This window comes from Notolepis coatsorum, assembly GCF_963971535.1.
Source record: "Notolepis coatsorum genome assembly, chromosome: 8".
NCBI classification, from domain to species: Eukaryota; Metazoa; Chordata; class Actinopteri; order Aulopiformes; family Paralepididae; genus Notolepis; species Notolepis coatsorum.
In genome coordinates this window covers 84227866-84253674 of record NC_140172.1, presented here as the reverse complement: position 1 = coordinate 84253674, position 25809 = coordinate 84227866, and the positions used below count along the sequence as shown (strand labels likewise).

At 43.1% G+C, this 25809-nt stretch overlaps 1 protein-coding gene across 1 annotated transcript in view; it reads left to right on the top strand.

The window, feature by feature from the left end:
* Positions 1-25809, top strand: part of LOC311233497 (receptor-type tyrosine-protein phosphatase N2-like) — a gene marked incomplete at both ends in the record, with an annotated part of 758095 nt that overhangs the window by 148080 nt on the left and 584206 nt on the right. Inside the window, one exon of the mRNA XM_084320464.1 lies at positions 9657-9765. Coding sequence (XP_084176590.1) covers positions 9657-9765 — 109 coding nt within the window. The remainder of the gene's footprint in view (positions 1-9656; positions 9766-25809) is intronic.

Genomic DNA, 25809 nt, shown 5'->3' with positions numbered 1-25809 from the left:
ACTTCCCCCTCCCTCCCACCCCTCCTGCCCAGCTCTTTTGAACAACTTCCAACCCATCTCTCTAACTACTCTCAGAGAGCTGGTGGCAGGCATGCGGACTGTCACATCCCCCCTTGATGCCCTCCCTACCCATCTTCTAAAAGACTCCATGGACATAGTAGGCCCCAGTATTTTGTCTATCATAAACAGCTCTCTGGAATCTGGCTCTGTTCCCTCCTCCCTTATGCACGCCATGGTTGAGCCCCTCCTAAAAAAACCTAACCTAGACCCTGCTCTTTTCAATAATTACAGACCCATATCCAAACTACCCTTCCTATCTAAGATTTTAGGAAAGGCTGTCCTGGCACAGCTCCTCCCCTTCCTACATCACAACAACCTCCTAGACAAATTCCAGTCAGGTTTCAGGGCAGGGCACAGCACTGAGACAGCGCTAGTCAAAGTCTACAATGACCTGCTTCTCACCATCGACTCAGGTAGCTGTGCCATGCTCCTCCTCCTGGACCTCTCTGCCGCGTTCGACACGGTCGACCACTCCACCCTGGTCGATCGTCTCGAACACAGGCTAGGTATTGGGGGGTCTGCCCTAAACTGGTTTGCATCCTACTTGAGCGGCCGCTCCTTTTCGGTCAGTTTGGGTGGACACTCCTCCCCCACAGCTAGTCTACCGTATGGGGTCCCCCAAGGTTCCATCCTGGCCCCCATACTCTTCTCCATCTACATGCTCCCTCTGGCCGAAATCATCCAGAAACACAACATTTCATATCACTTTTATGCCGATGACTCTCAAATCTACCTTCCCCTCAACCCCTCTGACACAGCTAACCTAGACTCTCTTAAAAACTGTCTCAGGGACATAAAAAGCTGGATGGCCCTCAACTTCTTACAGCTAAATGAAAATAAAACGGAGATCATTTTGTTTGGCCCCCCCTCTTCCACCAAAACACTCTCCAACAGCCTAGGACAACTCTCCACCCACCTCAAACCCCACGTCAAGAGCCTGGGTGTAATCTTTGACCCAGAGCTCAAATTCGACCGGCAGGTAAATGCCGTAGTCAAATCATGCTTCTTTCAACTCCGCAACACCAGTAAAATAAAACCAATCCTTTCACCCGTCGACCTGGAAACGGTAGTCAATGCATTCATCACTTCACGCCTTGACTACTGCAATGCCCTCTACACCGGCATCAGTCAGGCAGCCATGTCCCGCATCAAAATGGTCCAGCACTCTGCAGCTAGGTTCCTTAACGGTACCAGAAAGAGAGAGCACATCACACCAGTCCTAGCCTCCCTACACTGGCTCCCAGTCCCACTTAGAATAGACTTCAAAATCCTCCTCCTCACCTTTAAAGCACTATCGGGTGCAGCACCCCTTTACATCGCAGAGCTCATCACCCCCTACGCAGCACCCAGGTCACTAAGATCCTCCAACCAGGCTCGGCTGGTCCCCCCCCGCACCAGACTCAAAAAGAGAGGCGATCGCTCCTTCAAGGCCGTGGCCCCCAAGCTATGGAACCAGCTTCCCCTGGAGATCCGATCTGCCCCCTCGCTGGAGACATTTAAGGCCCGTCTAAAAACCCACTTCTATTCCCTGGCCTTCAATAAACCCTGATTCTCCCACACCCTAACTCACACACTCCCATGTAATTCTATCCTGCCCCCTCCCTCTTGTATCTCTTCTTATGCTCCTCTGTCCCCTGTGTGCTACTGTACTTTGTGTTCCCCTATTCGTGTGTTGTCCTACTGTCCTACTCTCTGAATGTACTGTCTTGTCCTGCTGTGCCTTTTTGTATTTGTGTATTTTATATTAGGACATTGATTTTAAGCTTTGACTGTACAGCACTTTGGTTGGCTCTTGTGCTTTTAAACGTGCTATATAAATAAATTACCTTACCTTACCTTACCATGCTAAAATTGACCAGACCTGAAAAATCTAAGCAAATGAATAAAGGGAAGATGATTAAACAGAAGGTTTTGTAGATACAGTACTGAATTCTGCCATCTTTTTTATAATGTAAATTTCTCCACCATTTTTCATCATATTGCAACACCGTTTTTTGCAAGACGTTCACAGAAAGGTAGAGAAACTAACTGCGTTCTGTTTTATGGCAATAACGTTCAGGTTTGTGGGAGATAATCCCAAAAAATAAGAGAAATTAAAAAGTAAATCCAGAAGTCAGATGATTGACAGGGGCTGGTGTGAGCTGGGTAGGGTAGTTTTTCGAAATTTGAAAGCCCTGAGTCTCTTCCTTCAAAAGACTACACTCACTTTTGGCTGTGCCACTTCCTCCTGTCAATATGCGCCGGTTTCCGACTCAATGCCCTGAGATTTCTATAATCTTATATTTCACTAATAACAGTTAAAATAATTGGTAAACAAACGTAATGCTGAAAATATACACTTTTACTGTATATCTCGGGCTTAAGAGGTTAACCCTGTGAGGCCCAAATTAAAAAGAAATTAGCAACTTCAGAGGCCAGAGGGTGGGACATATAAACACATTTACTATCAAATAGCATTGTGAGGCTGAACAACAGGACCAATTGACTATACATGTGCTTAAAGGGGAACTATCTTATAAATGGCTTTTTTCAGTGTTTACCATTGTTTCTTAGCTATGTGGACTTATATTAATAGGATATATGTCTCTAATTCTCATATTGGCGAATTCTTCCAATTCTCCTCTCACAATATTCACCCTCACTGAACTGAGTCATCTGAAAATGTGCATATCTGTGATGTCAGAGATTTCTCAGCTGCATAATAATGTGGCAGTTGATGTGGCAGTTGGCACCAGGCCACACAGTGGTTGGAGCCCAGCCTCAAAAGGCTTAAGATCTTGAGGTAGAAAAATGCGGTTTTTAGTACTTGATTAGAAATACAAAACAATGCATTTTTTTTGGAAAAAAAACCTAGGTGTTCTATAGACTCACAGGAATTGTGTAAAAGTGCCCAAATAGTGAAAGAAATAGTAAAATAGTTCCCCTTTAACATTTTTTAAATAAACATTATTTTTTTAAATGGCTAAAAGTGATTTTGTAATTTTGCAACCGTGGGTCTCACAGGGTACTTTTAACCCTGTGAGGCCCAAATAAAAAAGACATTAGCAACTTCAGAGGCCAGAGGGTGAGACCTATAAACACATGAAGGGTGCCGTGACTTAGGGCTGGGCGATATGACCAAAAACGTTATCGCGATAAAATTATAAAATTATTTTCATATAATTCGATATCGATAATTATCGTCGATATAATGTCTGTCAAGTTTAATTAACTTCTAATATGCTGCTGCGAATGTCTCAAGTCGAGTTGATGTCGTCATCAGTCCGCGCACGTTAACAGTTAGCCGACAAGCGGAGTATCTCATGACAATAAATATGACACTAAAATACTCTCTTCCGCCACAGTATATTGAAACGACGTCCACTCCCACACCTCAGAATTCAAAACACACACATACTCGGCACGTAAATATATAAAACAGTGCCGTGCAAGCTAGGTATCCTAGCCAGCCTGTTGCTTCTAAGCGGTGTATTCCACGACAATGTGCTAAATATGACACTAAAATACTCTCTTCCGCCACAATATATTGAAACGACGTCCACTGTATACCCCACACTACTTAAACGTGGCCTCAGAATTCAAAACACACACATACTCGGCACGTAAATATATAAAACAACGCCGCGCAAGCTAATTAGCCTAGCAAGCCTTGTTGTTGAGTGAGTCCTAGTACCTCTGGGTCTCCTTCCGGATCTCGTTCGCTCTCGGCCATCTCCTTCACTGATTGGTTGTTAGCTGTTGTGCGTATGCACGTCACGTCATCACGTAACGTTGGTTGTTGTTAGTGAGTGTGGTGAGCCGAGGCTGAACGGAGCCAAGCTTGGAAATCGATATATCGAAACTTTGCGACCACGTTTCATGTTTATTTCGAGGAAATAATTTATCGCGATAGTTATCGTTATCGTTTTATCGCCCAGCCCTACCGTGACTGAAAAAAAAGGTTGAGAAACGCTGGTATATGGTGTGGCTCTTTGTGGTACCACAGTAATTTTTGTGGCTCTTAGTCTCTGACTGGTTGGCCACCCCTGCCTTGGAGGATAAGTCGTGGACGACTGTAGCGTGTGCTTGTTTATACATAACCCCTTTCATGACTGTGATGCTTGAATACAGGGGCAGGGCTTGCATCACAGTCATGAAAGGGGAGCCCTAGTTTATACAGAGCTGGTGGTATGACTTGCTGGCTGAAATACGGAATGAATGAATGAATGAATGAATGAATGAATGAATGAATGAATGAAAACTTTATTTAACAGATTGCAGAATGTGTACAATACAGTACGGCTCAATACACACAATTGTTAAGGGGATGCAGACCAGAGAAAGACGTTGTCTTGTTTACATCAGGGTCCCCCTAATTACGAGAGGGAACTAGGTAGCGGGCTATATTACTTTTAACATGTGCTTAAACCCAGTGTTCTTGACAACGGAGTATGGTCGCAGATCTGCTGCTATAAAAACACATATGGCGTTTGTTATTGCTTTGGCCCGGTGTGAATTAATAGCGAGATGCTGCTTGAATGCAACGGATTGCAACGGGGAGCTGGGTTTGCACTAGGATATGTTTCTTCCGTGTACCAGACAGTGATATTCACATTCGGGTGATGCCGTTTCAAATGCGTGATAAAGTTCGCAATAAAGTTGAACAATAACTGGCTTGTCAGTTAGTATTGACTCGCCATACTAAGGCTAATATGCTATGCTGAATTACAGCTCTCGTTCAGTGTAGCTGTGCGCTGCGTGGAATGAACAAACAACATCCGGTTAGTTGTGCACGTTATATTAGGGCCGGGGGGATTTAAGTTCAGCAAAAAAAGGTTCCATACTGTTGCAATCGCTCGGTGCACAGCCCGTACTGTACCGGAGGACCACATTGAGGCGGTACAGTACATATCCGCGTACCGTTACACCCCTAATAGGGAGGAGAGCATCTTTGCTTGCCTAGAGGGGGGGGCCAAACTGGGTGGGAGTTTGTCAAGAGACGGTATAAGGTGACAGTTAACACTTTGAGCGCCACGCCTGGTTTTCCTTTTTACCGGCTGAATGCCACCATCGGCGCCAATGTTAACGTTAATATCGCCTAATCTATGTTTTAAATTATGGCTATGTGTCTAATCTTCCCATCGCATTATCAAAGACTATTTTCCAGTCAGTGCTGTCAAGGCAGATTGGTTTTTTATCGCGTCGTTTCCGTTTCAGAGCATTTAGAAAAGCACCCGTTTTCAGATAAAAAACAGCTCATTCTGGAGCATTCTATGAAAATCGTCTTTTACTGGAATATTCCACAACGTTGATATTCGTCGGCCTTTTTATTAATCGTTTTCAAATAAACGCTAGATGATCAATATTATACGTGCACGCAAGCACATTACGGCCGCGCACGGATAATCGCTCTGTTGATTTCCTCTCTGACTTTTACAGTGAAACCGAAAGAAGACATTTCACAAAACAGCTTATAACTTCATCAAACTTACTCTGATTATCCTAACACTGATAACATAGAGTCCTTACCTGACATCAGATGGTATCCAACTGGTATATTCCAATTCCTGATCACCATTCGAAAAAATCGATAAGTGTATAGATCCAACGCGATACAGTAGAACTCCATGATCAGCGGGGATCTGAGGATCCAGAATGAACTGTGGTAACTCCGGCTGGATCAGTGGACTGGAAAATGTGGAGTACCGGATTTTTTTCCCCATTCATTTTCATTGAGTCCATTCCAAAATCACTTATGTCATCTGGGAGACGACAGGGGGCGCTTTTTTCCACAATGATCGCCGGCGCCGCTCGGCTATACTCGGGTAGGCTCGGGTGATGCAATATGATTTCAGATTGCTAAAAAAAAAAAAAAAAAAAAAATAATTCAGAGAAATCTCGTGAGTGGCTTTCAACCACCTATAAATAAACCCGAGTATTCTCGTGTGTGGCAGGCAAAGTGTTAAAGTCTCCGCCCACAAAAGCATTCTCAGAGGCCAGGCCATTAAATTCAGTAAATATTTTGGATAGAAAGTCAGGGGAGTAGCCTGGGGGACAGTATGCATTCATAAATGTAATTGATTTACCCTTAAGAACCCCTTTGATAATCACATAGCGACCGTGGCTATCTAAAGAGGAAGTTATGAGTCTAAAGGGGAGATTTTTGTTGATCAATATGGCCACTCCTCTGCTAAATGTAGAATAGTTTGTGGCGAAGACCTGTCCCACCCAACTCTTTTGGAGTTTAGCGGTGTCGTTGGGTCCCATATGGGTTTCTTGTAGTAAAGCAATAGAGACATTCTCCTTCTTTAAAAAGGTCAGAATCGCCTTCCTCTTCGCTAGTTTATGAAGACCTCGAACATTCCAGGAGCAGAGCTTAAAGCTCTCAGAGTTAGCCGTAGCCATAGAATATTAGGGGGTGTGTAGACAGGGCAGACCTAAAAAGGCCTGTGGGCACACCAAATTCACCTATTTTAATGTACCATACATAAAACAAATATTTTCAGTAGTAGACATGTGTCCTGAGCCATACATAAAACATACATAGAAAACATATAAAGGTGCGGGGCCGGTGGGCCTTTCCCCAACAACACAGGGACTCACCATAGGGCCTAAAACCCTCAAACCTACCATAAGTAGATTACTCTCTCAGTGGCTGCTTGCCACACTCCCAAACAAAAAGAAAAAGGGAAAAGAAAAAGCCTCAAAACTTAGAGTAAATGGAAAAGTTCACATTAAACCTTATAAGAACATGGCTAGGTTCAGACACTAGACCTAGAACAGGAACCATAGCAAGAGAAAAAATGGGGGGGAGGGGTAAGTGACCTGTGTGCTGCATGAGAAACGTGTGCAGTACGTCCACCAGGCCGGAAGAGGGCGATACTCTGCTGACAGGTCCGTTGTTTCCTATGGTTCACACAGAGTAGTTTGCTGCCTTGTCATAGCGCAATTAGGCCACCGTGTCAGGAGAGGGCGCTGCGCAAAAGTTCGTCTGCCAGTGAGAGGATTCTCCGGCGCCGCAGCTGGACCCTATTGAGCAGGTCAACAGCAGATGATGACGCCTCTGGCCGCAGACGCGACCATTTGCCATGTGTGTGGCTAGCAGAACGTAGCTGGGAGAGCATGGCTGATGGATCCATGAGATCCCAGTCCGGAAAAATATATACACACACACAAGAGAAAAAAATAAGTGCATCACGGAGGCATTAAGCCAAGTCGCGACGAGGCGTAAGTGACACGCATAGAAGTCCTAGGTCATTTAACCAAAGCTAGCGTTTAGTTCCCCGGCATATAGTGGACGCAAAAAACAAACAAAATAAAGTGGCATTATGTAATAGTTATACAAAACAGACCAGGCCAACTCCCCCTTAAGTCAGACGCAGAGAAAAATAAAGCATCCAGGCGATACCTAACGTCACACAGTCAACCATATTTATAAGAACGAAGAAATATAGAGTAATATGACGCTCGGTGCGTTTAGCCATAGCGAGGTGCTAGCGGGCCAAAATCAAGTTACTACCGCGTCTGGTATTGGTGAGGCCGGTGTTGGGTCCCCTCCACGCCGGGTCTTCAAGAATTCCACGGCGTCCTCAGGCGATGAGAGATGTTTTCTCGCCCCGTCTTCGTCCGTGATGATAAGTCTCGCAGGGAACTGTAGAGACGGCTTGAGTCCTAGCTTGTAGATGGGGCCCATGACGTATTTGTAGCGGGAACGCTGTTCCACAACTTCGGGGCAGTAGTCTTCAAAGATTATGACTGGTTTCCCTCTGTATTTCAGCATCCCTCTCCTCTTCCGTGCCTCCCAGATAATCCTCTCTTTTATTCGATAGTGGTGCAGGCGGGCAATAACCGCTCTAGGCCTGGAGCCAGGTGCTGGCTTTGAAGTAAGGGCCCGTTGACACCGGTCCAGCTCGGGTGGTGTAGGGAGGACCTCCTTCCCCAGAATTTCTACCAGTACCTCCGCAAAAAAGTCGCTGGGCCGGTCGCTATGAATGGACTCATCCAATCCCAAAATGCGTATATTAGACCGGCGGCTCCGGGATTCAACGTTGGTTAGCTTAGCCTTTAGCTTGTCATTGCTCTCTTCTAGCGCCGTACACCTAGCCTCTAGCTCGTCCACCCTGTCAGTCCAAGTATTTAAACCGCCTTCCACTGAGGTCAGACGCTCGGCATGATCGTTAACCGTCGTCCAGAGGCTGTCGAGTTTGGATTCGAGCGAGGCAGTGGACGCTCTGATTTAGCTGGTTAGGGCCTGCCTTAGCTCTTCAATTAGCCCAGCAATGGCGGTTATATCTGCGGGATCGTCGTCCTTCTTGGATTCATTTCTCAGTTGTCTCGTCGCCATTGTGGTTCTTGCAGCCAAAATAAATAGGTAGAAACATAAAGGCGGTATATACAAAAAGGTTTAACAGAGTTGAAAATATAAAAAGAGGCTTTTAGGACTAAATATAAAAATACGGGAGTCACATCGTGGCCATAAGTGACTACTCCATCCTCGGAAGATACTCCAGTCCTTCTACTCAGGGGCTGTAGAGAGCATCTTGACCGGAAACATCACTGCCTGGTATGGAAACAGCACGGCACAGGACAAGAAGGCCCTACAAAGAGTGGTGCGCTCAGCCGAGCGTACCACGGGTATTGCACTACCTCCCCTGCAGGTTCTATACAACAAGAGGTGCAAATCCAGAGCCTGCAGAATAATGAAAGACCCCCACCACCCCAATAACAGCCTGTTTCAGCTGCTGAGGTCAGGCAGACGCCTGCGAACCCCAGCTACTAGGACAGAAAGGCTTAGGCTTAGCTTCTTCCCCCAGGCCATCAGAGTCCTGAACAATGAACATTGAGTACCACAGAACACTGAACTATCCACACATAAGCACACATGAGCACACACACGACACGCACGCTGTGCACGCTCACACACTAGCAGCCACTTTAACACTTTAACATGAGCGGGCACACACTCATGCCGCACACACGCACACTTATGGCCAAAAGGAAAGGCCACTTTAAATTAGTATAACAGGAACAGTGTATTGCACTACCAAAGCTACCTAGCATGTCCTATATGCTCTGTAAATAACTATGTACAGATACCGAGATGTCACACCATGTTATCTGTTACCTGTTTATTGCACAATGTTTTTTTTTTTTTTTTGGATTCTATTATATGTTGTACCACTGTATTGCACATCGTTGCGGGCAAGACCACCCGCATTTCATTGTATACTTGTATGCTGTGACAATTAAAACTCTTGACTTGACTTGACCCGGAACCGGAACCATTAAGCGAATGTTAAAGCTAACCTCAACTCTAACTGTAACCATAGATAGTGATGAGAGCACCTGCCCACGACTGCATTGATTGTTGGTCCATCGCCTGGTTGTGGTGTTTGTTTTGGTCTTTTGCCTATACAATTTATATACATATTTCTTATAGCTATAACATATGGTTTTTTTGTGGTCAATTAGTACATCAGTTCTCTGACCAGACCTTGTTGGTGCTGTACCTCATGTTTCTGATGAGACCGTGTTGGGGCTGTACCTCATGTCTCTGATGAGACCGTGTTGGGGTTGTACATGTCCTCATGTCTCCTCTTCTTCCTTGTCCCTGGCAGGGTGGCTGCCGAGGCCACGGAGTTGAACCGGAACCTCCAGACATACCTCCAACAGCTGGGCCTCCTGCCAAAGACCTCCTTCCCCGCCGGGCCCAAGGCCCCCAGCAAGGTCAGTACCAATAGTCAGAGGATTTGTCGACCAATCAATTAGTTGATCATAATTGAACTGTAACATTTTGTTTTCAACATGCAATAATGCAGAAAGACTAGGGTGACCAAATATCCTATTTTGTTTCATTGTTTTTGGCGCATTGCACAGAATACTACAGTACTCTGTTGTGTGTGACGTAATCCCAGAGAAGACTTCTTTGTGGGCGGAGCTATCACGTCACACGCAAACAGAGGAAGCGGACGGATTTGATTCTACTCGCAAACGGAGCAGCGTTGATTCTGCTCACAATGCCAAGTCAAGTGTACATTTACAGATGAACTGCAGAGAACATTCCCAATTTACCGTCCCGGTCGAGACAAATGGGAGGCGGAGTGCAACGATTGCAAAGCTTGACCATTATTTTTCTGTGTCTAATAAAGATACCGGAGATCTCAAAGCTCACATAGACACAGAAAAACATAAAAAATAAAGCTGTGTGAGGCGAGAGTTTGACGGCAAAGTTGACCGAATTGATTGAAGTATACATACCCCACCGGCTTCCCACCCGCTAACACTGCCAATTGTGTTAGTAGGGACGACTGACCAAGCCGGAGGTACCGCTGACAGCTGGATTCGATCCCAGAGTCTTTGCGGTGTAAGGCAAGTGCTTAGTCCACTGCGCTACCCAGCTGTCCTCACAATAGACCTTTAAAAGAAATAAAAAATGATTTAATACTTTATTTAACCACGCAGGTCAATTAAGAACACATTCTTATTTTCATTAACGGCCTGGCGAGAGGAGAAACGGTCACCTCGAAGGGTAACAGGGAAAAGGGACAAAAAGAATGATAATAATAAATAGAAAAGAGACAGAAGATACATACAGAGGTAAAACACACATCAAACAACCAATAAACACAGGGCAGAACAGTCAAATCACAGTTAAAAGGCTGGTGACAGTTGCAGGTGTGTTTAAACAACTCTGCGATAGAGTCCTTAAAAGTAGTGAGGGGGAGTCAATTTGTCCATTTTCAAAGTATTTTGCATCTCGTTCCAACTGCTGGGACCAGCTAATTGGAAGGAGGATTGGCCGAAGGAAGTCTTAACATGGGGAACGTCTAGTGAGATATGGTGAGCAGCCCTGGTTTTATTGGAAGTACATGACCATTTTAAGAAGTGTATCAAATAAGGAGGGATCAGACCAAGGAAGGTTTTGTAAATTAGTGTAAGCCAATGAATTTCTCATCGAGAGTGTAACGATGGCCAATTTACATATGTGTACAAGTCACAGTGATGTGTTAAAAAGGGGACATTTGTTGCAAACCTAATTGCTGAGTGATACAAAACATTAAGGCGATTAAGGACACTCTTGCAAATTACATCGCCATAGTCAAACAATGGGAGAATGGATATTTGGACTAAGGGGCGTTTAGCAGAGTGAGTAAAGCAAGAGTGATTCCTGTACAAGAAGCCAAGTCTTGCTTTTATTTTTGATTGAAGACGTAACACATGCTGAGAAAAAGAAAGTGTATTATCTAACCAGATACCCAGGTATTTATAAGAGCTGACTGTATCCAGAACTGAGCGATTAGTAGTTGTGATATTTCCAGGAGGGACAACAGACCTTTTTCCAAACCACATAACTTTTGTTTTAGGTGTGTTCACAATGAGGTTAAGACTAGAGAAGGCAGCCTGTAAACTATTGAAGCTGTCTTGATGAGAGCGCAGAATAGCATCAGGAGAAGGTCCAACTGAATACATCACTGTGTCATCTGCATACAAATGAATACTTGAATTTTCTACTATACTAACAATGGTCCTCATTCTCGAACGGACATATGTAAAACTTACCAAGGAATTTCTTCGTAACTCGATTTATGTACTTATTCTGCATTCTCGAACTGCTTCGTATTGTAAATTCTTTGTAGGATTTACGTAGGATTTACATACTCGAAAAGGCAGTCGTAAATCGGACAGACCGGTGTGCGCCCATGGTTTCAACAGCTTTCTCTGGGTCATTGGGGATTGCCGATACTACAGACATCCGTGGAATTAAATAATTACAATGATAATTAATATGACTATTTGTATCATTAATAATTTATAAATAATAATAACGTTTTGCATTTATAGTCCTGACTCAATGAGGCATTGTGAGCATTACACACACACACTGCAAACTAAATAAATAAGAACTAAACCAATCGCCATGGATATAGCTACTGTATAGTGGAATATACTGTATTAATATGCCATATACTGTCTTCTCTATGATAGTATTTATTGTTGGTTTGATGTATCCCTATTGCTAAATGAAATACTGAGCACGCACACACACACACACACACACACGTAGGCCTACTGTATAAGTGCTAAATGAATCGCTTTAGCAAAATAGGCTTCTATTATTCTAATGACTTGTTTTATTAGTTATTATAGTAGTATGTCCTACTGTAGAACATGACATATTAGCATGACATCTCATTTAGTAATGTCAATACTGAACGACTGCGCGATTGGCTCTTGGCTATGGAGTGTGTGTGTGTGTACAGTATCAGCTGCTGCATCATTAATGAACTATAGATTTATATGGAATTTGTTAATCTATTCTTAGTCTATTCCACTATATCGCGCGATTGGTTTATTAAGATGCAGCAGGTGAGGCAGATCTTAGTGAAGATACTGTACATATGCTTGTCAAGAGCCAATCGCGCAGTCGTTCATTATTGACATTACTAAATGAGATGTCATGCTAATATGTCATGTTCTACAGTAGGACTTACTACTATAATACCTAATAAAACAAGTAATTCGAATAATAGAAGCCTACTTTGCTGGAACGATTCATTTCGCACTTATTTAGGATTTACTTCAAGGTCCTTCTCCTTACACACAAAGCCCTACTGTAAATGGACAGGGACCTAGCTACATTGCCAACACTCTAATAAACTACATGCCAGCAAGAATGCTGCGATCATCAGCTGCCGGGCTATTAGAGGCTCTCAGAAACAGACGAAAGACGATCTGTGATGCAGCCTTTGTCAACTACGCCCCCAAACTATGGAACAAACTGCCCAAAAACATCAGGGAAGCCAACTCGCTAAATATCTCCAAAAGACAGCTTAAAAGAATCTCTTTGCTCAGGCATTTATATGAGATATCAAGGAGGCCAACTATTTTTATGAACTTCCTGTCAAATTCATGTGTCACTATGCACATTTTATACTACCTCTTATGCATTCTGCCTAGACTCATTACATCAACACTGTGATTATTGTATTGTAAATGAGGGCTATTTTATTGTATTGATTTATTGTACTGTAAATGAGAGTACTATAGATGAGACATTTTTTATTGCACTGCACTATTGCATAATTTTACTCTGTCTATTCTATTTTACTCTTTTATTAGTCTATTTAAAATTGCCATATAATCAAACCGTAAACAAAGAGGCCTATTAACTCATTCGGGGCCAGACCCGAGATATCTCGGGTTAACTCGCCAGCGGTTGGGCGCCAGACCCGAGATATCTAATGATGTCATCGAGGACCTTTCACACCATTGTGTACACAGCATCACCTTTAGCCCTCTTTCCATCTGTTCTCAGATCAGTGAATGGCTTGTCGGCGTGACCATTGAGACGGATGGCTTCTCGCAGCACAAGCTTTATGACTGCCATAATACCAGCCCAGAGTTCAGGAGTTTACGCCCCTAATTAATAACCGCATGCCATGCGTGGTGTTCAGGTCCCGAAAGTGTGGAAATTGTAGGTGAAAACAAGTAAATCAAGTCAAGTCAAGTCAAGAGTTTTATTTGTCACGGCATACAGGGCATACAGTGAAATGCGGGTGGTCATTGCCCGCAGCGATTGTGCAATAATACAAGTAATAAGAATAAGACATAACAGGTATAATGTACATAAAGTTTAAAATGCACGGTAAAAGACATAATAATAATAATAATAATAATAATAATAATAATAATAATAATAATAATAATAATAATAATAATAATAATAATAATAATAATAATAATAATAATAATAATAATAATACATATAATAATAATAATAATAATAATAATAATAATAATAATAATAATACATATAATAATAATAATAATAATACATATAATAATACATATATTTTATATAGCGCTTTGGCAAAACAAAACTATGGCAAAACAAAAAACAGAACAAAACAGAACAGAAATAATACAAGAAAAATAAAATAAAACCAACAGAATTAGAGGTCAAAAGCAAGATTGAAAAGGTGGGTTTTGAGGGCTGATTTAAAATATGTCAGGGTGCTTGCATCACGGATATGGCTGGGGAGGGCATTCCAGAGGGAGGGGGCAGCAGCAGCAAAGGCCCTGTCGCCCCAGGTCTAGAGCTTGGTCGTGGGAGGTGTTAGGAGGTTGGCATCTGCAGACCTAAGGCGACGGGTGGGCGTGTGACGGTGGAGGAGGTCGGACAGGTAGGGAGGGGCAAGGTTGTTGAGGGCTTTAAATGTGATGAGTAGTATTTTAAATTGTATCCTGTATTTGATTGGAAGCCAGTGGAGGTCGTGGAGGACAGGGGTGATGTGATCAGAGCGACGGGTGGAGGTGAGCATGCGGGCAGCAGAGTTTTGGACATATTGGAGTGTTTGGTGAGCCGTAGAGGATGCTGTTACAGTAGTCCAGTCTTTTTTTTTTTTATCTACTTTTTTCTCCCATTTTCTATTTTTCTCCCATCCCAATTTCGTATCGTCCAATTCTACCCTCCCCTGTCTCGAACGCTGTTAGGCCATGCCTCCCACAAGCCGGCTGCAATGTGGACGAAGCCTTACATCACGTGTCCCCTCCGGTACTCGAGGAAGCAGCCGTCGCATCTTTTCACCTGCACAGCGCAATCTCTCAGCGGCAGGGGTCTGCGTGGGAGGGACACGCTGCCCCCTGTCGCTTCCTGATTCTGCTGCGCAGGCGCACCAACCGACATGTAGGAGTCGCTGTCCACAACGTCCGATCCCCACCCATCAGCTTTCCCACCCCTAACACTGCCAATTGTGTTAGTATGAATGACCAGCCAAGCTGATAGCAATGCGGAGAGCTGGGCTCGAACCCAGCGTCTCCTGCATTGGTGGCGAGCGCCTTGCCCACTACACCACCTAGCCGCCCACAGTAGTCCAGTCTTGATATGAATGCATGAACCAGTGTTTCAGCAGCGGAGAGTGATAGGGAGGGGCGGAGACGAGCAATGTTCCGGAGGTGGTAGAAGGCCGTTTTGGTTATGTGGTTCACATGGGGGAGGAAAGAAAGGGTGGAGTCCAGGATGATGCCAAGGTTACGGACATGAGTGGAGGGGGTGACAATGGAACCATCAATATTTAGGGAGAAATCCTGGGTGTGGCTGGTGAGGGATTTTGGGCCGATAATGATGATTTCTGTTTTATTGCAGTTTAGTTTGAGAAAGTTATTTTGCATCCATGTTTTGATGTCTGTGAGGCAGGTGGTGAGGGTGGAGAGAGTGGCTGGAGTGATAGTCTTGGTGAAGAGGTAGAGCTGAGTGTCGTCTGCATAACAATGAAAACGGAGGCCATGTTGGCGGAGAATCAGACCAAGTGGAAGGATGTAGAGGATGAAGAGCAGGGGACCAAGTACTGAGCCTTGGGGGACACCATGAGTGATGGGGGCAGTGGGGGATTTGCAGTTGTTAATGGAGATGAATTGGTGCCTGAGAGGTATGATTGGAGCAAGGTGAGGGGGATTCCGGAGATGCCAACGGAGGACTGGAGACGAGTGATGAGGATGGGGTGACTGATGGTGTCAAAAGCAGCGCTGAGGTCTAGGAGGATGAGGATGGAGAGGGAACCAGAGTCGGCAGAGAGGAGTATGTCGTTGGTGACCTTTAGAAGAGCAGTTTCGGTGCTGTGTCTGGTGCGGAATCCGGATTGAAAGGTATCATAAAGGTTATTGTTGTTGAGGTAGGATTTTAATTGGGAGGCAATGGCTCGCTCAATGATTTTTGAGAGGAAGGGGAGGTTGGAAATGGGGCGGAAATTATCAAGGGTTTCAGGGTTGAGACCGTTTTGTTTTTAGTAAGGGGGTGACAGAAGCAATTTTGAGGGCGGGGGGAAATAGGCCAGTGGTCAGAGAGGAGTTTATGATGGAGGTGACATGCTAAGGTCCTGCGATACAGTGTTACACTACTATACAATACTATACTATACAATATACAGCAGTGGCGGCTGCTGACCAAATTTCTTGGTGAAGCACAAATTATTATATTATATTATATATTAAATTATATTTTTAAAACATCCCCAAGGCTGCAACACCCCCATTCCTCCCAGCTGTCAGGCTCCTCATTTGCTTCCATTCATTTTGGGGACCATGTTTAAATATCATACTTCTGAAGTATAAACAAACTATACTGCTGTGACGATTTCAATAAAACAGACCATTCTGAGTCAATGGTACATGCTTGTACAACTGTACAAGCAAAACTGTACATTCGAATATCTAACATGTATTTACCACCTTCCTCTGCATGAGGCCACAGATGGGTTTTATGTAACACAAGGACAATTACGTGGGTAATTCGAAAGTAAACGCACGCATTTCAGCCACACACACGTCACTGACACACTGGACACAGCGGCCCAATATATATATATTTTAAATCCACTCACCATTTGATGTACTTCTTTACGAGGAAATAGTGTCCCTCCCAAATTGTAAATTAAATCCATCCTTCGATATTTTCTGATGAAACGTTCAATGACCTCGTCTGCTTGCAAACATTTGCAAATCAGGCAATGCAACAAACAGCAGTCTTTTGTGATCTAATCGATCCTTCATTTGCGTGAGGATGCTGTCGAAATCCACTAAACATTGTTCTGTTGATGCGTGACACACGTTCCATTTTCGGGACTCCGACTCCGACAGGTGGTCACTCAGACAGTCACCCAAGCGATTGCCAAAGCAGTGCACTCATCAAAGCTGTGGGCACCTATCCCATCTTCCTCTTCTTCTTCCTCTGGGTGAACGTTTCGATGACTTAGCTATTAGCTCACGCTAGCTACAACAAGTTAGCTTACAGAGTCCAAGACGGCACGTTCACGTCAATTACACTACTTCAACTGAGATTTAAAAAAAATAATATATATATAGATCTTATTCTCGATGTCAATCTCTTTCAAGGCAAATTGCACACATGGCTATTGACGCCACAGTCAATAGGGTCTAGCTGCAGTTCCGTCTCATTAGCTGGCACCATTCTCTGATTGGATTTCAAGGCTGTCAACACAATGTGGTACGACGTGAACGGCAATCAATCAAGTGCGCTCCGTCTCACTACCCGGCTTTTTTAAACTCAAATAGCCTATTTTGATTGGATAATTATATTCTTAAGCCCAACCTGTGCAACTATTTTAGCAGTAAGTGATTGACAGCTGGCCATTACTGCAGTCAGATCAGAGAGCTCAGAGCTGTCACTTGGAATCTTTTATTTTTTTTTATCTACTTTTTCCTCTCATTTTCTATTTTTCTCCCATCCCAATTTCGTATCTTCCAATTCTACCCTCCCCTGACTCGAACGTTGTTAGGCCATGCCTCCCACAAGCCGGCTGCAATGTGGACTAAGCCTTACATCACGTGTCCCCTCCGCGTGTATGCCTTCTACGACGGAACTGCGTTTCCGCATTCGAGTTTTGCGCTCTGATTGGCCAGGTCATGTGACATGTGCGCCAATCGTGGGACAGCAAGTTCTGCGCCTATTTCCGGGTCTAACAGCCTGCAAACTACCTGCCATTCTATCGCCATGCTCTAAGACAAACTCTAACCTTAACCAACTGGCTGTCCGCAACATGTCATTAATTGTGTAATTGTGGTCTATCAGTGACTGACTACGTTAACGTGAGCTAGGTTAGCTAGCATGAGCTACCGGCAGATGGAAAGACTGTAACTTTACTGGTGAAAATGTGATTTACGTTGGAATACTCCTTTGCCAACTTGCTGTACTTTGCTTGCAGGTCTGCAGACATTATTGATGGATTATGAATAGTCCCAACTTTAGCCAAGGTAACGTTAAGCTAAAACTAGCTCTTCAGCTAATGCTAACACCAGCAAGCGAACACATCAGAGCTCCCCGTCACACTGCTCTGTTGGGAGGATGGCATTTAAGAAAGTATCTGCTGTTAAAATGACAAACAGCATTGACACTTTAATTCACGGTCGGTTAAACACACGTTTGTTTTATAATGCTCACAGCAGACCGCAGTGTTGTTGATAAATTACGTGGGGCCGGGGGGATTTAAGTTCCGCAAAAAAAGGTTCTGCACCGTTGCAATCGTACGGTGCACAGCCCGTACTGTACCGGAGGACCACATTGACGCGGTACAGTACGTATCCGCGTACCGTTACACCCCTAATATATATGTATATGTATATTAACACATTCCCTGCCACGCTTCTATCCATCAATGTAGGCTCACTGCCACCAGTCTAAGCCTATGGAGATGTTCACCTTCTTTGCAGGGCTATAACTTTTTAAATTGTATTGCTAAATTGACATTACTATGGCCCATTTAACATCGATTATCTATCGTTCAGGATGTAGGAACGTTATACTTTTTCATTCATAGATTCTTCCAAAAATACCTTCTAGAATATAAGTATGTTTTTATCGTTTTCTGCAGTAATTCATAGAACGTGAGTTATAGGCATAAACGCATACCGTAATTTCTCTAATACTAACCGGGTCTCAAATACAAACGGGTGCGCTCTTGAGCTAAGCAATTATAAGCCGACCTCCTAATACAAGCCGGGTTACTAATATACTGAGCTGCATACTGAGCTAGTTACTTGATTTCACTTTGAAAACGTTGAAATGACCAGTGACCACCTGTAATTGCACTGTTTACTATTTCATACAGTACTTGGTTTCAATAAATTAACCCAGTACATTTTACTGGGTTCAAACTGACACAAAATGTTGATTTATTCATTATGATCCGTTTGAAAATTTGAAATATAGGCCTCCCTCTTATACAGGCCTCCTCCTAATACAAGCCTGGTACCCGCTACAGTTGAAACAAATACAAGCCGGGGTTATTATTAGAGGAATTACGGTATATAGATTATCAACTGCCGTTTATTGCCGATACACGCTATATTAAAAAACTGTACATGATCATATACGTTATGATTCATCATGCGCGGATGAAAGGGGGGGGGTCGTTTATAATTCCGTGATCGTCAGTAAATGCTTTATGTAGTATGGGTGATATATTGATCAGAGCGGTTTGCAGTGAAAAGAATAAACAATCAAGCTGAAAGTAACGTTACTGTCCTCTTACCGTTCACCGATGAGACTGGAGGAAAAAGATCCCACTTATTTATCGTTGTACAGCGTGGTTTGGCAGAATTCGCATGGCCAGCAAACACGCTGTACAACGGAATTGGTGGTGGATGTGTTAATAATAATATATTTTTTTGTCTGTAAAATACTAGTGAAGTACTGCCTCACTAGTTGTCATACAATAACCTCCACTGATATACAGTTATATATCCTTATGCTATCTTGCTATATCCCTCTATTGCTATACAAGAACCACTCCCGTTCTTTATTTATTATAATTTTTCTTTATAAAGTAAAGTGACCTTTTCATTTTGTAAAATGACCGTTTGGTGTGAGCGTGTGCAACATGTGTGTGTGTGTTTGTGCTAAAGTGACTGTTAGTGTGGTAAATATGGTAAAAATTTAACAAAAAGGTACCTTCACTGTCTGCCTCCACCTTGTTTAATTTATATTTTTCAAGATAAACATTCCATTCATGTCTTTTTTACAGACATCACATTTGGACACATGTTATGGCTTTATTTTTTTTAATCCAAATAATGTTGTGGGTCCAGTGTAAGCCAATGAGTAACAAAAACGCTACCACCACACAAGGGTTTAAACCACTTTGAGTTTTATTGTCAAGTCAACAATCACGTTGATACCAGCAGGGTGCCGTTAGAAATTTTTGGATTAACATTCTGAGGATTTGACAGAATTGACAGACTATTAAGTATATGACTTGGTGGAAAAGCGTTTTAGACAGCCTGCCTGTAAAACAAACAGAAGGAAGTTTGGTTTAGTTCCAAAGGCCATTCAACTGGTGAATGGCCACAGTACAAGGAATGGTCAGGTCATTAATATGCACCTTTTGACCCCTTGATTTCAAAGATTTTGACGAAAGTGCACTTTTTTTGTACTGACCGAATTTATTTATTAGACTTGACAGGTCAACAATATAAGGATCATGTTCTAACACTGTCATGTCTCTTGTGCTTTAATAGTGTCATGTATGTTTCTTGTTTTGGATGTGTATAAGTGCAGCTGTTTGCCGTATTCATGCCTTAAATTGCCCCTTGTGGGACTAATAATTTTTTTAAATTGAATTGAATTGAATATCTATATATAAGTCTGTTTTATACTTTGGTGGTTGACGTGACGTGGCCTTTTTCAAGTTCAAGTTCAAGTTCAAGTTCTTTAATAGTTGTCATACAGAAGTACAGAATACTTTCATACAAAATGCTTCTTACTGTTACGCTCCAGAGACTGTGCTAGACAAGATAGTATCAAATAACATAATAACATAATATAGCATGAATTTAGAAGAAGAAAATGAGGTCACAGTTGTTCGGTATAGACATATGTACAATGTTCTGAGTTACCATATAATATACAATACACAACTATGCAGTGTACTAATGTACAGTACTATCTAGTGCAAAGCAGAAATGGGATGAGGTACAATTTTAGGTACAATTTACAGTAAGGTGTACGAGTTGTAGTGCAATCCTTCATCCATAAATATAAAGTGTGGGGAGTGGGTGCTACAGTGTGTTTGTTTAAAGTGGGTGTGTGCTATAAAGTGTGTGTAGTGGGTGCTACAGTGTGTTTGTTTAAAGTGAGTGTGTGCGTGTGGATGTGTGTGCTATGTGTGTTTGGTGGTTGTTGTTGTGTAGTGTTCATTCATTGTTCGTTTAGCAGCCTGATGGCCTGGGGATAGAAGCTACTTCTGAGTCTTTCTGTGCTCGCCTTGAGACTCCTGTATCGCTTGCCTGACGGCAGCAGTTCAAAGAGGCAGTTGTTCGGGTGGCTCGAGTCCTTAATAATTCTCTTAGCCTTCCCCTTGCAACGCTTGTAGTAAATGTTCTGGAGGGTGGGGAGCCCCCCTCCAATTGTGCGTTCGGCTGAACGTGTCACTCTTTGTAGTCTGCTTTGGTCTTTTGCAGTGCTATTCCCAAACCAGGAGGTGATGTTGCCGGTCAAGATGCTCTCTATTGTACATGAGTAGAAGTTCTTAAGGATCTTCTGGCTGACTTGGAACTTCCTTAGGCGCCTGAGGAAGTAGAGGCGTTGTCGTGCCTTCTTCACCACACTGTTAATGTGTATGGTCCATTTCAAGTCCTCGGATATGTGGGCTCCGAGGTACTTGAAGCTGTTGACTCTCTCAACCGGTGCCCCGTCGATGCTGAGGGGGCTGTAGTCCTTGACCCCCGACCTCCTGAAGTCCACAATCATCTCCTTTGTTTTGCTGACGTTCAGGGAGAGGCTGTTTTCCTGGCACCATCCCGCCAGGACCTTGACCTCTTCCAGGTAGGCCCTCTCGTCGTTGGCAGAGATCAGGCCCACCACCACTGTGTCGTCAGCAAATTTGACGATTGTATTGCTACTCCGCTGAGCCACACAGTCGTGTGTGTACAGGGAGTAGAGGAGGGGACTCAGAACACAGCCCTGGGGGGCCCCTATGTTGAGGGTGATGGATGAGGAGGTGCAGTTGCCTGCTCTCACCACCTGGGGTCTGCCAGTCAGGAAGTCCAAGACCCACTGGCAGAGGTCATAGCCCAAGCCCAGGTCCCTGAGCTTGGCTATGAGTATGGAGGGGACTATGGTATTGAATGCCGAGCTGTAGTCGATGAATAGCATTCTCACATAGTTCCCCTGCCTCTTGTCCAGGTGTGATGCTGCTGTGTGCAGCACATGGGATATGGCGTCCTCCGTGGACCTGTTGGGGCGGTATGCAAATTGCAGGGGGTCCATGTTGATGGGGAGGGAGGAGCAGATGTAGCCCTTTACTAGCTTCTCAAAGTCCTTAGTGTCAAAGATAAGTAAATAATGAAAAAATATATGAGAAAATGTTGTTATATTGCACAGAACATTTAGTATTATATGAATGCACAGAGCATTTTTGCTAATATTGTTCCAGTTATTCAAAAATGTCAGCCAAATGAGTAAAAGCTCATATGGTGTGACTGTCCCACGGACATTTTGCAAAGTTTGATTTTGAATAAAAACAAGAACATTTTTGCATTTGTTATTTATTTAACTAAATATTGACAACTCAGATGTCTACTTGTTAGTGTGATCTTCTAAAAGTCCAGGCATAATATTTTGAATGCTCCAGAAACAAAAAGGTTTTGTCCCAAAATTGGATATCATATGGTGTGACACCATTTTCATATTTTTCAACGGGCAATTGTTTGGAAACCTTTGGGGTGGAGGGGTCCTTCATCTTTTCAGGAAGTAGGACAACATCTCTGAAAAGTCATTACAAGGTTAGAAGGTGAGTTACCCCTCTTAGTTTTCTCAATATATAAGGTATATTTTGGCACTTCCACTTTTAGACCTTTCACACTGTCTTTTGGTGTGATGCATTTTACGCAAAAATGCCAAAAATAAGATACTTTTGAGTCAATACTAAACTTAAATCTATATTGCCATGTGCCAATTAGCATGTTGTTAGCCTGCTAGCATATAGCCCCAATGCACAATGGTGTGCTAAGTTCATGAAACATCATATGGTGTGACACTTCATCATATGGTGTGACAGGGTTTTCTCGTCACACCATATTATTCATGTGTCACACTATATGATATGAACTGCATTTAACTACATATATAATGCTATTTCATACATATTTTATAACTAATACCTACATATATAATGCTATTTAATACATATTTTATAACTAATACTTAAGTTTAATGAATATTTTGTCCTTTTAACACTTTGTCACTGTATTATAAACACATTTTCTAAGGTATACCTACTTGTATCCCTACTTCCCTACTATTCCATTTCTTAAACTAAATCCATGTCTATCTACAAGATGTTGTAGTTGAAATATTTCCCTTTCACTTGTTTTTCAGTTTGAGACAGATTTCATAGAGGAATGGCAAGTACAGACAGAACAAGAGAATACAGGGAGAGGCTAAATGGAGATCCTGTAAGGAGAGGGGATGTCCTGAGAAGAAGACGAGAAAAGTTCATTTAACCATTAAACGTATAAAATATATTACTGTAGTTGTACAACATGTGCTGTACACGGGTAGAAAAGCCCAGTATATCTAGAAATCTCATAGTGTAAACACGCGTGCGCACGCACACACTTGGATGAAAAAGGTGAAGATTTGACATGGGGTCTGAGAAAACAGATTGCTACCAGCCAACTCAACTTGAGTTTGACCACAACACATCGGATGTGCCCTGTGCAGAGTCAAGTAGCTCTCCTGCTGATGTGCCATTGATTGATTGATTGATTGATTGATTGATTGATTGATTGATTGATTGATTGATTGATTGAAAAGTTTATTAACAGATTGCAGAATGGGTACAGTACAGCTCAATACATACAATTGTTAAGGGGATGCAGACCAGAGAAAGACTTTCGTCTTGTTTACATCAGGGTCCCCCATTTTCAATTCATCATAACATATATGACATACATGACATACAGATAGACAGTACTGCTACATCTATACATTTATGACATATCAGATTTGCAAATACAGTACTGTTTGTGATACAAAAGTGTCCAGAAAAGGAGTGTATATACATTTGGCATAGAAACTGTACATTGGAGGAGGTTGGTTGGGTGGGGTGGGGTTGGGTGGGTTGGGTGAGGGCTGTACATTGGAGGTGGGGGGGGGGGGGGGGGGGGTTGGGAAGGGGACACACACACATTTTACACTGTACATTGGAATATTGACAAAGCCTTATTTGGTCATTTACTGTACAACTAGGTTAGGACATTTGTAGGGGCCAGTTTCGAATTGCAGTCTCACGTAGGTGTTTTTTGAGAGTGTTTTTGAAGGTGGGTAGTGATTCACATTCCTTTACAGCTTTAGGTAGGGCGTTCCACATTGATGTGGCATAATTGCGAAACGTGTTTAGTCCCTTGTTTGAGCCGAATCTGGGTTTTACATGATTTGTGGAGCTCCCTCTGGTGTTGTGATCGTGGTATTCACTGACCTTTGGGAAGTATTTTGACATGTACATGGGTACCTTGGTCGCGTAGTGTATCTTGTAGACCAGGCCCATTGCAAGTTGCTGTACTCTGTCGTCTACTCTAAGCCATCCTAGGTTGTCAAAGTGGGCAGGGGTGAGGTGGGTTCTAGGAGTCAGGTCAAGTAGTAGTCTGACTAGCTTGTTTTGAGATGTTTGTAATTTGTTTTTTAGTGCCTTTGAGGTGCTTTGGTACCATGAGGTGCAAGCATAGTCGTAGTACCCTTGAATGAGTGCTCCTGCTAGAGTCTTCAGGGTATTCTTGTTTACCAGGGAGGAGATCCGGTACAAGAATCGCGTTCGTTGGTTGACTTTTTTTATTACATTGGATGCCATTTTGTCACAGGAAAGATTAGCCTCTAGGATGGAACCCAGGTAGGTAATTTCATCTTTCCTTGTGATAATATTGTCACCCACTGTAACCGAGAAGCCGTCGGTCTTGCTGAGTTTGTTATTTGAACCGAAGAGAATGGACTCTGTTTTGCCCATGTGTAATGATAGTTTGTTGTCGGCGAGCCATATGCAGATTTTGCCTAGTTCCGAGCTGAGGGCTTTTTCAACCTGTAACTTGTTCTTGTCAGAGACCAGCAGGGCTGAGTCGTCCGCAAACAGGAACAAGTTGCAGTCACAAGCTGACGACATGTCATTTGCATAAATTAGGAATAGTAGCGGTCCTAGTATGCTTCCTTGTGGAACACCACAGCTCACTGTGAGGGGGGGGATAGGGTACCGTTTACTTCCACCATCTGTTCCCTCCCCTCCAGGTAGGATTGTATCCAGCTCACTGATAAACTATCAAAACCAATTGCTTTTAGCTTGTCAATCAGAATGGTGTGATTGACAGTGTCGAAGGCCTTTTGTAGGTCCAGCATGACCATGCCGCAGTATTTGCCCGCGTCCACCTCTTGTTTGATGTGGTCGTTCAAGTAGAGAAGGCATGTGTCAGTGGAGTGGGATGTTCTGAAGCCAGATTGGAATTCGTAGATTAGATTTTTTTCCGCGAGGTACTTTTCGATCTGTTCGTATACTATTTTTTCCATGACTTTCGAGATGGATGTAAGGATAGAAACAGGGCGGTAGTTACCCGGGTCTAATTTGCTGCCCTTTTTGTGCAGGGGTGTTACTCTCGCAATTTTGAAGTCCTTGGGGACGTGTCCCTGTTTTATGGAGAGGTTTATTATGTGTGTGATGACTGGGGTGATGGCTGCTGCTGAGTCTCTGAGAAATTTGGAGGGGATGTTGTCATGGCCAGTGGCCTTGTTTGGTTGGAGGGCGCTCAGTTTTTTGAGTACCTCATCTGTAGTTACTATTTCCAGTTTGAAGTCGTCTTTGTGGACGCCTAGGTTCTTGTAGTATGCTACTATGTGTTCTACCGCATACTGCCCTGAGTGGGAGGGTAGTTTGTTTACCAGTGTTGTGGCTATGTTTGTGAAGAAAGTGTTTAAGTAATTGGCTACATCCAGCTTGTCTGTGATGAGCGTGTTGTCCGTCTTTATGTTTATGTTTGAGAACCTGGTTTTGAGTTTTTTACTGCAGCCTAGTTGATTGTTGAGTAATTTCCAAAGTTCACGTGGTTTATTTTAGTTTTCCTCGGTTTTGTCATTGATGAAATTTTTTTTAGCAGTTTTGATCATGGAGTTTACGTCATTTCTTAGTCTGTTTCTTTCTAGTTTGAGTTCAGTCACGTGGTCTTGGAGTTCACTGCTCGTGCTTTTGGTAAGCTTTGACTGACTTTTACGAAACT